The following is a 13,223-nucleotide window of genomic DNA, read 5'->3' on the forward strand; positions in this document are numbered from 1 at the left end:
GAAACACAAAAATACAAAGAAGTAAAAATAACATGTTGATCCCTAAACCCATGATGTAGAGAGGACCACAAACCCATAGGCTACTAGCAATGTTTCTCAGGTATTTACTTCATTCTCTCAATCCATCCTCAAAAGATGTATAATGGTACCCATGGTCATTCACAAGTTGACCCTTCCCTTCCCAAGCTTCCTCTCCCACTTCCCTAACACAGTAGCACTCTAGCCATAGCATACTGCCTATGGCTTCTGAACATATCACATTCTGTTCTGCCTTCGTGTATTTGCATACACTGTAAGGTATGTAAGAGACTGGAAATCACTTTTCATGCTTCATTTAGAGAACTCTTGAGCATCCTATAATATCAAGCATGATGTCATCTCCTCTGTGCAACCTTTTCTGATGCCTTTGCTGATCCACCTGTTTTCAGAACACTCTGACAGCTCCGAACCCATCACATTGTAACCTTAATCAAAGTGTCTGCTCCCTAACCAGAGTAAGAGCTCTGGGGCAGAAACATGGTCTTCATTATCTTTGCATCAAAAGCCCAAGCACAGTGCCTATAGCATAGGAGGCCCACAGTGAGTGCTGGCTGAGTGGCCAAGGGCTGAGCCTTAGTGTCATAAAATGGTATTTGATCGCAAAGGAAGGAGCAGTATATTTCACCCACTGAGACACTAGACTATGTGGAGCCCCTGGGGGAAAATGTGGAATAGTGACAGTGATGTTTGTTTGTTATTGCTGTAACTCTTGGCCTCAGATTTCAAATTCCAGTTGTCCAGGCATGAGTTAAAAAGAATCTGAACTTGCAACAACCATCCAGTGAATAAAGGCCAAGTGAGCAGATCATCTATATAATTCAGCATGATATGCGCACATCCTTTCTGATACTGACATACATAGGCCATCCATTGCAGTTTTAGTTTCAATTATCAAAAAAAAAATCAGCCTCAGATAAATCTACTTTGCTACTTTGCTTTGCCTATGAAGACAGGCAAAGAGTAGAGTGAGAGCGTAGCTCCCATTTGAGGAAAGTGGCTAATTCGTTACCAGTTCTGGAGATATCACACTGATTTAATATTAACTGGTGTGTGTATGTGTGTGTGTGTGTGTATGTGTTCAGTAGGGTCAGGAGGGCATGGGAAGGCTTCCAGATGCCAGGAAAAACCTGTCCAGGGGATGCAGGCAGGTGTCTATGTTTGGCTGCTCCCTTTGCAGTTATTTCCAAGGAGAAGAAGGATGACTTCCTGTTTCCACCCTTCATGCCCCAACAGAACAGCGCCACACAGAGCAGATTCACCTATGCTGGCCACTATTTCCATGGCTTTAACTTGTTACCAAGTATGCCAAAGAATAGCTGACATTTATTTAATGTTCATAGTGGTGTTGACTGTGTACTCACTGAAACATTGTATGCTTACGGAAGACATTTGTTTCCAAGCAGCTTATGCTAAATTGCAGTGATATAAAGGAAACACTTATCCAATATTGACATTTACCAACTTCTAGAAGTATACAGCCAGAATACTCATTTTTACCACTGGGAGAGGAGAAAAAGAATTAAAAAGCATAATGATCCTAGTTCCTTCAGTGGGTTAGGAGCTATGAGTGAATGAAAGTTAACATGCAGTAGGGGGAGGTTCACTGGGGGAGAAGATCCCCCACCCTCTTGTGACCCTGGCTCTATGGCACCGTGTGCTTTCTGAGAGGACTGAAGCCTTTCCATGCTTCATAATAAAGCTTTGGCAGAAAGCAGGACATAGCATCCCTTCCCCGACCGTGAGAGAAGTGTTCTGATGATCTATAAGCTATCTATATCCTTACTTGACATGCACTTCTAACTGGGTAAATTATGACTTTCTCTTGGGAAAAGAAAATGACATGCAGTGACATATGAACAGTACTGTGTCTCGATGCAGTCGATTCTCACATCATTCCTCTAACCGGAAATAAAATCCCACTCTACTTGGAATACAGGATGAAGCGATTACAACCTGGGCGCAATATACTGGCTGGCTTTGCTGCTCACTCCCTTATGAATAGCTGTGATGGGATACGAAATCCAAGGGAACAGTTAGCCCCCAGAGCAGCTGCTCCCACCGACCCTGCTCCGAGAGTGCTGGGATGTCTGCTGGCCTTGAGGCAAGACTGGAGCTCCAATCACTCTGATGCAAGCACCGCCATTAAAGTCAAGATCACTGTGGTGGGGGGAGTTCAAGTGTGCATTCCAGCATGCTCATGATCTTACCGACCTTCTCCACTGATGAATTAGAACACCCCTCTTCCCAGGCACAAGATGAGTTCAGTGCCTCTCTGTCTCTTGATGGACCCCAATAAAAAACGCCTGCACTGTTTTTTCACCTAAGGTCATCTCAGCAACTTACAAGGATAAGGATTGTAGCTGCAAAATAATGCCTATGCCCCTCTAGCCCCCTTAGCATCCTCCATCTATATTGAGACCAGAAAACCAGTGCTTTTGGCCCTCCTCCACCCTCCTCCATTATGGGCTATTTTCTTTTCCTCATCCATGTTTCCAAAACAGTTTATCTTTTTATCTCCTTGGAAGAAAAGTATTCTGCAAATCAAAGGTATCATTAGTATTGTTATTATTTTGCTATTGAAATCTCTTCAATTCGCTCTGGATTATTCATGTGCTTTTTTGGGTCTGCAATATAATGCTGCCTAAGTCACCCCCACTGGGCTGAACAAAAAAGAAAAATTGCATCTTCAGGCCTAATCTCCTGCTCCACCCCATCTCCTGCTGGCCCTGGCTTCCACCAACACAGGCACACACCAGGCAGGGCTGCTCCTTGGTACCATGCCTGGCTTGCCGCTGCTGTTCCAAGCCAAATCCTCCTCTGTACACCCAAGAGGGGGACCCCATGGTATCCTCTTGGAGCAATGTGAAGGCCTTGACCCCACCCCACCCGTCCTCCCCCTAGGGAGTTTCTTTTCCATCCTCAATAGGTCTGGCTGGCAACTGAGGACTCCCTACTGGGACACAGACACGCAACCACTCCCATTTCCAACAGACATGCCCCAGTTCCCCCACCCGAAGATTTGCTAAAGAAGTGGTCCCACACCCTTGGCAGCTGTGCATTGGCCTTCTGGCACAAAAGAACTGATTCTTCTTCCTCTAGACAAGACGTCATCCCACTTGGGGTTCTTGTAGGAGGGAGAAACACACATTACTTCCCTCATCTTTTGTTTTATGACATTTCGGAGTGAGTGTAAGTGTTTCCAAAGTTGCTGTTCACTCCCCACTTTGCTTGCTGATTCCTTCTCTGCCTGTACCCCCTATGATCCCTCCATTCTTTAGGCCACCTCTGATGTGTTCAGGCTCTCTTCCGATGCCTTCCTAACCTTGCCCCTCCCAAGGGAACTCCTTGCTAGTTCAAGCCTCTTGAAGTGGCTCCTCCTTTTCCATGCTTCTTGTCATCTCCATGGCTCCCTTCACCCTGGCTGGCTCCCTCCGCTCACTCTGTTTTACCCTTCTGTCTACTAGATGCCTTTCTATTCCCTAGGAGATTCAGATCACCATGACCCTCTGCCTTCTGACAGCTGCTGACAGCCCCTTTTGGTGTTTCCAGCCAGGCAGGAGAGCAAGTGGGCTGCTTAGATTCTTCCCAATAGGGAGATGGTACCTCAAATGCATGCTTAGCTCAGGGATGCCATTAACAGGTAAATGCAAGTTTTCACTTTTACCCCAATACACTACAGTGCGCATGCAAAGCCGAAAGATCTGGGTTCAGCAGAATTAGAACCTTCAGAATCGCAGAATCACAAGGCAGGACAGGGCGCTCTAGGAATGCCAGAGCAAAATGCCAGAGAGTGGGGAAGAGACCACCTTTCTTAAGAGCGAGTGTCTGGAGTAGAAGGCGCCAAGGTCTTGCCACTGTGGCTCCCCTGTCTGTCTCCCCTGTCTCCGAAGTGGAGATCGGAGATCACCCTGGAGGCAGGGAGTCATCAGTCCTCTAGGACCTTATTCCCTCCAAGCTACCTAAGCTGTGCATGTGCAGGCTGGATGGGATGGGGCTTGAAGCTTAAGGAGGGCACGGAAGGAAATAGTTGTAGGTGAAATGAAATGATAAGGAGGAAAAAATATAGCAAGTTCTAAGTTTATGGATGACAAGAGAATCGATTATTTTTTCACCCAGGGGCAGAACATGCCTATTCTCAGCAGGAGGCAAATTGTGCTGTGACATTATCCCTCTCTGAACAAAGCATGACCGTCCTGACAGCTGAGGGAAGAGGCATCCCCAGCAAGGGAGAAGCCCACAAGCAGTACACGCTGGCAGCTCTCCATTCCCTTGTTGGGAGCCAGGCCTGGGGACGCTGGCAGGGGTGGAATCGGGAGGAATGTTATTTAGCCTTACTACTGCCACCTTAAGAAAGATAAAGAAATACTTGATCTCAATCTACATGAAAAGCCCAAACTTTCAAAGAATAGGGACCCACCATATTACTGATATTAATTATACATTGATTTCTGTTCTCTGTCTCTCTAAAGGGTTATAAAAAAAAGTAAAGGTAAATAAACATTTGACAAATTAGGAAGAAAAGGATGGCTGGAACGGACTTTAAGAGTTTATTTGTATCTTGAGAGCACTGCTTGGAGCACTCTTTCTGCACGGGGACCAAGATACCGGGAGCATGGAGCCTGGGAATCGTGTTCGCAGAAACTCCTAAGTGCCATGCAGATTCCCACTGTGAGATGTGTTGGACAGCAGATGGCCATGTCATCGGAGTGCCAGATAAGGCGCTAAAAACAACCCTGGACATTTGTTGTCTCTGAGGGAAAGGCTATCCCCTGAGTCTCTTTGCATTTCCTGGGAGAGGCATCCCAGCATGCAGGAGGTAGGGGTCAAGCAGGTGGCTATGTGAGGGTGCCAGGTGGGGGTGTAACCTCAGGCCTCATTCCGGGGGATCACAGTGGAAGCCATTTAGAGCCATGTGGGCTAGACCTCCCAGGACCTGTTAGACATGGACACGTTCTATCCAATAAGTTGATGAATGCATGACACTGGGTGGGGGGGGGGGGGCACAGTATATGAGCTAAGCATATATGTGAAGATGGTCAAATAGAATCCTCTGGGGAATTCATAATGCTCAAAACAACATCCACATAAACAAATTTCCACAGATCAAGGCAAAAGATAACCATATCACATTGCAGCGAAGTCCATAAAACACCTTCCCACTTGATGGCTCGACCCCTTAATTCCTGTAGTTGGACACTGTCTATTCAAGAAGCACAGTATGTACAGGGATGCAGGGTATCTGACCAGCCATGTCCACTTGGGTCTCCTAATCTTGGTTTAGACCTGTTTTCCAGCCTCTGGACCAGGTATCTACCATTTGGTAAGGTGGACAGTGATGGCCAAGCTCAGAACACTCCAGGAGCACAAGGCATTAAGAACTGCATGATGTTATGGTTTCTTCCTAGCGCTCTCAGGACTCGGGGTAGATAAAACACAGCATTTAACCTCCACAGGTAAATATTTAAAGATTCACATGAAGCAGTCAAGAAACAGCTCCAGACCAAGAAAGAAATAAGCACAACAGAAGATGTACACTGTAATGATTCAGACAGCCAGGGAGGTACTTTGACACCTATAGCCTTCTTATGCCAATCTACATAAGTATCACTGATCAAGCTTCTAAATACACAAAAGGCTGATTAAAGCATACACTGGTCCCATGCAAATGTGAGTTCGTGTGTTTATGGGGGGTTGGTTGGAAGATTCCCTCCTTCTCAGGGGCTCTATATCAAAACTTCCTGAGTGAACTGGTAAGAAGCAAAGAAGAATGAGAGTGTGTGTGTGTGTGTGTGCACTCATAAGCAAGCACATACACATCCAAGAAAGAGAGTAATCTTACAAAATGGTAATATAACTGAACCTCTCTCTATACCAGTGTTCTGAGATAGTTCTTATTCATTCAGCCTGAAACTCTGGGGAAGGCAATTTATCTTCCTGCTGCTGTAGGGAGCCCTGGTGAGAAGCACACAACCATATGAATACATGAGTGAGTGTGTGTGTGTGTGTATGTGTACACACATTATCATTATACATAGGCATTAGTATGCACATACAAATATGAAGAAGGAACCCCTTCGGTTTCATCAGGAGAGCCAGAAGCAAAGTTTGAATTGCACAGATAAGGAGAAAATCTGCAGTGACCACAAGTACTGTTGGAAGAGCAGAAGAAGGAAGCCAGGTTTTTGCTTATATTTGGCTTCTCCCTGACAGGGGAGAAACAGAAGACATGCTGTTTGCTTGCAATGCCAGCCACCCATGGCGGTGCTTTGCTTTCTCGAAAACTTTTACCCTTCATTTAATCAACAGATGGACGTGCTCTGTTGTGGATTTTTTCTGAGAGTCTTGCACCTCTAAGAGCTGTGTTGGCTGGCACAAATGCAGCCTCAGATGGCAGAGGTGCATTGGCATTCCAAAAGAGTGGGAAGGAGCCCATGTACTTGCCCCTTCAAACTCAATTCCACAGGTGACTTTTGATGCCTTTGGCTAACTAGGCACTCACATTCCTTCTCCCGAATTTCCCTCTCCTTCCTGCACCACTACCAGCCCCAGGGCTCCCAGTGGCAAGGAGCCTAGAGGTGGCAAAGTTCTTTCTGGAGAGTCCACCTGCTTCTCTGCCCCTGCTAGGCTGCAGAAAGAAAACAATCAGCACCATGGGCGAAATTTCATTTTATACCCTGAATTCAGTGCTGTGCAGGATTCAGAATTCAGCCTAATTTAGGGAACTCGATGACGTTCAATGAAACTCTTTACAAGCTTTTCCCAACCACTGCAAATTACTCCCCACAATACATTCTGTAATTGCAACCCCCTTTTCAACGGTGCAAACCACACACATTCGCTTTTGAATACACTTGTGCAAGTCAGACCCTATTCAAGCCGAAATATCCACCTAAACCAAGCTCTCCCTCCCTGCCATCTCCTTCCCTGGCCTGGGTCTGAAGGAGAGGAGGTGCCCAGAAGTTCAGAGTGGCATAACCACAGAGATACTACCTAATTAACATACCAGAAGCATAAAGAACTCATTTGCATTGGAGAGTTTGAGCTGGATATTGACAAGTGAGAGGAGAAAGTCATTCCCCTCCCCTCCCATACCCCTTCTTTCCAAAGGAAAATAAACAGTACCATTTTGTTGCATTCGCAACGGCAAAGAGGCAATGCCAGGGCATCTCAGCCCGGCACCGAGAGACGCATCCATCAGTCCGAGTTCCCGAAGCCTGCCCACATTCCTGCCCACAGCCTCCCGCGCCCTGACAACCCAGCCGACTTTCTTCCAACTCCGGCAGCGCGGGGGTCCTACCTTGACTGAAAAGGAAGAAGCAGACGAAGAGCAGATCGAGCTGGAAAGGTTTCATTCCTTAGCGCAGCGAAGGAAAGCCGGCAGGGTAACTTGGGTGTGCAGTTAGTTTCTCTTCCTTGGCGGCTCTCGGTGCTCAGCCTCCCCCGGTCCTCTCGGGTTCGCGCCTACCATCTGTCCGTCCGTGGGTCCCTCCGGGTGGCTTCGGTCTCTTTGTGCCTCTGGGGATCTGCAGTCGGCCAACGCAAACTGCCTGTTTTTAGCCGCCTCGGGAAGCCGGGATTGTCAGCAATGTCCCCACTCGGAGCGGATCCATTCTCTGGCTCTTGGCATCCCAGGCACACGGCTTCCTCAGGCGGGCTCCTCCCACAGTGAGCGAGCGAGCTAGTGACGAGTGACAGAAGGACTCCTTTCACTGAAGCTGAGGCGAGGGGAGAGGGAGGGGAGACAGGTCATAATTAAAGAGGAAACACTCGGAAAAAGGAGATCTATGCAAAACGGACAGTGGGGGGAAAGGCTGTGTTCTTTCTTTTCCCTCAATCGGGAAAAATTCAGCTTTTGTCACCATTATTGACCAAAAGGCATCTTGAGCTTGGAGCGGAGCTGTGACTTTTTGTCCATACGATGTCCTGTTTAACAGTGAAGTTAAGGATGACTATACGTATGCATGTGCACAAAAACATGCATGCCCTGCCTTTGCACAGGAACTGGAAACTGGGCTGAAAGGGAACTAGGAAGGGGGGGTGTGCATCTTTCCCTCGGAAGGACTTGGCCAATGTGTGCAGCGGGAGGCTCGGAGTTGGAGGAGAGATAAGCATGCTTTGCATTTCTGAGAGTTTCCTGTGGGTGGGTGGGTGGGGGGGTAGGTAATAAAACCTGAACATTTGGATCTTAGTTTGCTTTGCACTCCTCCTGGAAGACAAAATGCAGGAACTAAAGGGAAGGCAAGTAGGTTTGTGACACACACCCATTTATTATCATTATCCTGGTTTGTGCATTTCCTAACGAGGACAGGGGAGCAGCCTGTCTTTGCATTCAGAGCCTCTCCTCTAATGAGCGCTCCATCACTCTGAGCCTGTCTTTTCTCCAAGAGGTGCTGTGAGTCCAATTGCGAAGGAGAGGCCAAGGTCATAGGCACTTGCCTCCTAAGGATCGTCAAGTCTTTTACCTGTCATGAAATTCACACTCCACACTCAAATCAAACTCGATTTCCTCCAGGATATCAACATGAATTTATCTGGGTCTATTTACTTAATAGACATTTAGGCATGCTTGGTATAAGCAGGCCATGGAGGGAAGCAAAATAATAGGCACAGACCATGCCTTCAGAAGCTCATAATCTAGTGTGCAAGCAGAGTATACACACAAGAGGCAAACTCTAGGGACATAACAAAGCAACACAGAAACATATTCAACGTTATGCAGTGTGAGAAGGAGAGGTAAAGAGAGAGGAGAGGAAAATGAAAGACGCTCCCCTGACATGTGCCATTCAGCACTCAGTTCTAAAATCAATCATTACTGTCTTCAGTCCCTGGACCTTGGGGAGGTCTTTTGGGAAACTCTTAGCCTTTCCTCCTTCAGTAGCACGCCTTTTGAGGACTCTGCTGACTACAAGGCACATTCCAACTCCAAGTTCCCATGCGGATGTTAACTTTAAAAAATTATCCCTTGGTATTTGTGAACAAGAAAGAAGGAAGCAGGGGCATATAGAAGTATGCTAGTAGGAGCTGACACCTGGTAGATGACACCAAAGATCTACAAATCAGTAGATGTCTGCTTTGTACTTTTCTATTCTTAACTTAATAGCTTATTTAACTGCATCCCTTAGAGGCTGTTAAACATATCAAAGGGAAATTTGTAAGCAAACTTTGGGAGGAGAAACGGAAATGTTGAGCAACAGAAACTAAAAGGACACAAAAGGGGCAACTTATTAGCTAAATTAACAAACAAGTTACTGAAGCAGTGTCAGCTCAGCCTGACTCCATTAGCCTGGTATAACAGATCATGCAATAAGTGGAAGAGGCAAATCAGAAACACACACAGGAGATGAAAAATAATTTTAAATAACATATGCCAAATAACACAGTAAGACTGAAAATAACGCTATGTATAGCGCCGTCACCTTAGTAGTAGCTTTCCATTAAGCCTATGGGGTTGTTGGGGAGAAATTTCAGGTGTCTGCGTGCCATTCTTGCAGTGAATAAGACAAATATTAGAATGCAGATTCTCTATCAAAGGTAGCAACATTTGATGTTTTAACTAAAGATTTATCCTTTAAGCTGTTGTTTAATTTTGAGTGCTAATTCCTCAATGGCGCAGGGCCCAGATTTGCTTAATTCAGCCCCCGAGGGAACTATTACAAAACCAGGGTCACAAGGCTAGTGAAGTGTGTAATACGCAATAATCAGGCACACGTACAGGCGTGTGCACCTCACACTCGCACTGACTCTTGGAAAGAAGAGGGGGGCCTGGGTGATCCAGGTTGGAAGGATCTTGTTTCGCTCTCCCATTGGTCCCCAACACTGGCCCCATGGCCCCCTTACGGGCTCCAGGCATCCCCCTCACCCCTACGCCCCAGCCAGCTGGGCCTGTTACCCTCTCCACTCCCCTCTACTCCCTCTTAAGTGATGAGCTGCCCGCCTCTAAAAGGACTAGGAGGCGTATCAAGCCTGAGTGCCGGAAAACCCACGGCAATCTTCAGCAGCCACCAAGTGGGGCAGAGAACGCGAGCAGTACCTGCAGGACCCACAGCCGGTCGGGCTCTGGCGCCAGCCCCGACGGCGGCCCCGCCATCTCCGCCCGGCTGCCCGCGGCCTCACCTCCTCCGGGGGCTCGGTTAGCCTCCTGGCGCTGCAAGGGGGCCTGCGCGCGGTTCGCTCCCGGGGAGGGAGGAGGAGGGAGGCGGCGAGGAGCCGACGGCTCCACCTGATGGAGAAGCGCGGAGAGTCCCTAGACCTCGGAGTGTGCTGCAAGCGGGGAGAGGAGAGAGACCGCCGCCCCCGCTGGAAGCCTTCGCGTCTGGGGGGCGGCGCGCGGGGGAAGGGGTCTCTGGACAGTCGGTGGAGGCGGCAGCCCTAAAGAGACAGCCGAAAGGCAGCAACTTGGAAAACCGCCCGAATTCTGGTTTTCTGCACATCCAGGCTGGCTCCAGGTCTCTTGTGCCCACCGTGCAAGCCGGTGGGATGCCAGCAGGTGGCATCCTCTCCAGCGTTTCTTCGCCAGGCGTGGAGCCCGGAGGCCGAATACATCAGTCCCCAGCCCCCTCCCCAAGCGTCCAGTGCCAAGTGCAGGGTCCTGTGAGCCCCTGGCCCCACCCCCCACCTCCGCCAGCGGGGCGGGCCGGAACTGGGTAGCCCAGACCTGCGCTGAGGCGGGAGCCCACAGAGGATGCCGGCCGGCCCCAGGTTCTGCTGCTGGCTGGCCAACAAGTGACAGGAGGTCAAGGCTCCCCGGGACAGTTTCCAAGCCCTGCTCTCCTGCTCTTCCAAGCCTTGCTGCCTGTTGCCCCCAGGGTTTTCTGAGATCTGGGACGAAGAGAGTGATGTGCAAGTTCTGGGTCTCGGTGCAGGAGTGAGGGGTGCGGCTGTCGAGTGCTCGGAGCAGGCTGGCGTTCGGGCACACTGCAGACCTCAGCTCACCGCCACTCTCCTGACCTTCCTCGTGGCTGTCAGCCCAATGTCTAACATGTGTTATTCCCTCAGTTTGTCCAAAGGCCTGTTTTGGATCCTTAAAGACACGTGGAATGACTATGATCATTCCTGTTCCTGGAAAGTTTGTCCTCTAGTTGGAAAGAGGTATATACAGGTGCATATGTGAGAAAATACTATAAAACATCTGACATTTTAATAAGAGAAATTGCCCTGGATGGCATCGGTCTGGGCCCTTCCTTTCCATTAGAGATGCATCCTTCTAGGTTAGCTTGCTTGGGGCCCTGCGGGAAAGCTGCAGGCTGAGGCAACAGTCCAGGGCCCCCACCTAGGCCCAGTGTCCCCACTGTCCTATCCTTCTCCATCTCCCCCACTGCCATGCTGGCCGGGCTCCCAGCCACAGCTATTCTGTGTTCATGAGACACCATTATCACCAAGGAGAGGGAGCGGCTCTTTTAAGAGACGGACTGTCATTATGTACAGAGAATTTCCTGTTTAATGCCTCTTCACAGTATTTGTTGCAGAGATACATTAGAAACCACATTCCCTTTTTGTTTTTCATATATCCTGCCAGTACTGGTTAAACCTCTTTTGTCCAGGGATTTAACACATTTCGAACAGCCTCCTACTGGGAGTTCAGGGTAACCTGACTCTCCAGTCGTAGGTAAGTTAATAAGTACTCCAAGCCACATACACTTCCAGAGACCAGATGGTCATCAGAGGTCCTCGCTAGGTGGCAGCCTTTATGACCTGGGCAGTCACAGTCTTCTAGCCTATTTCTTTTTAATTTTTCTGAACCAGATTTCTTGCTTACTTCTGTGTAGGTGGATTATGAGACCTTAACCCCTGTTCCCTGCAGTTGGTCTTTCCATTGTAGAGGGAAAGGGCTCAGAGAACCAGATATTCAACTTTCAGAAGCATCCCCTGAAGGGCAGGTTGTCTGCCCCCCCTGATTCATTGAGGATTAGGCCTCATGGAGGGAGTCTGGTGAGCCTTTTGATGTGGCGCTGGCCTGACCGCTGCTAACCAGTGTAGCCCCTTAATGAAACTGGGCACACCTTTCTTCATCTATTAAATGACTGGTTTGAGCCAGTGGATCTTCAGGATTCTTCAGAATCCTAAAGTCCCACTGTCTTCTGTTCCAGAGACCACACCTTTCATCATGGAGACAAATGGAAGTGCTCTTTAATGCCATCAGTGTTAGGGCAGATTATTTTGAGTGGTGGGTCGCCATCCCCAACAAAACAAGTGAGCAAGTGACAACCCTGAGATCTGCGTGGGCCTCTCCGCTGTCATTGTTTCTGACTTTTCCTCAAACTGCTTCATGTTCATTCTACTCAGTCTGAGCACCCTCAGACTTTCCCCAAATTACTGAACTCGTGTCTTTCCCTTATCTCCTTGTTTTCCCCAGAACCAGACCCCACATCCAGCCTTGGTTCTGGGTTGCAGAACAGACTTCCTTCAACGTACATCTACAACCATGTTGGATGCAAAATGCAAACATCTTATTAAAGTAAGAGAGTGGTGATGCCAGAGTGGCTAACTGGAAAAGACTTCCTTTAAAGGGAGTGAGGACAAGGATGCCTTGTACTTCCTCTGTCTTAATGTCAATCACACTTTACTGTAAAAAATTGTCTAATCCTGTATTTTCTCCGGTACCCTGGCAGCACCATGAAGGTGGGGACAGTGCCCCTCTAGTTCACAGCCGTGTCCGCAGCTCTTACCCAGGTAGGCAGTAGGCTCTCACTACATACTGCGGAATGAATGGTGAAGTTTTACCTAGTGCCCCACATTCTATTTCCTGTTTTCTGAATCCAATTTAACTTATTCTTCCCTCTGTTATTAAACCATTGTCAAACATCTGGCATGTGCCTGCCACTGCTCTGGCTGTATTTTATGAGGATGGGTAATGAATTGAGCCTATATATAGTTTGGAAAATGTGGAACACACTTTAAGAGGCATGGCACTAAAGAAATGAAAGATATTTTTATCTCTTCAGCATCATTCTGCACAAGGATACAATTCTCCAGCAGCACTGTTTAAGAACAATAGACCCGTTTAGCCTTGACATGCTCATGCATGCAGGGCACTGGATACTCAATTCACATGGGAGCTGCATTATCTATCTCAGCAAAGACCTGAAGAGTGTGTAATTTACAGGGAAGAAAAGATATAAGAAATATTATGAAAGGAGATGGCAGTGCTGCATGCCTAGTGTCATTGCTGGCTGGGTGTGTAGGCC

General features: G+C 48.1%; 1 protein-coding gene across 6 annotated transcripts in view; it reads right to left on the reverse strand.

The window, feature by feature from the left end:
* Nucleotides 1-10,218, reverse strand: part of KIRREL3 (kirre like nephrin family adhesion molecule 3) — a 574,748-nt gene extending 564,530 nt beyond the window's left edge. For 4 of the 6 annotated variants that reach the window (XM_055273678.2, XM_055273676.2, XM_055273677.2 and 1 more), the window contains exons 1-2: nt 10,070-10,146; nt 7,337-7,754 (exon numbers count right to left, since the gene is read on the reverse strand). In XM_055273678.2, the coding sequence (XP_055129653.1) occupies nt 7,337-7,391 (55 nt within the window). In that variant the 5' untranslated portion in view covers nt 7,392-7,754; nt 10,070-10,146. The other 2 variants (XM_055273675.2, XM_055273674.1) reach the window with 2 other exon arrangements.
* Between the last annotated feature and the right edge of the window lie 3,005 nt (nt 10,219-13,223).

Source organism: Symphalangus syndactylus, chromosome 3 (assembly GCF_028878055.3).
Source record: "Symphalangus syndactylus isolate Jambi chromosome 3, NHGRI_mSymSyn1-v2.1_pri, whole genome shotgun sequence".
NCBI classification, from domain to species: domain Eukaryota; kingdom Metazoa; phylum Chordata; class Mammalia; order Primates; family Hylobatidae; genus Symphalangus; species Symphalangus syndactylus.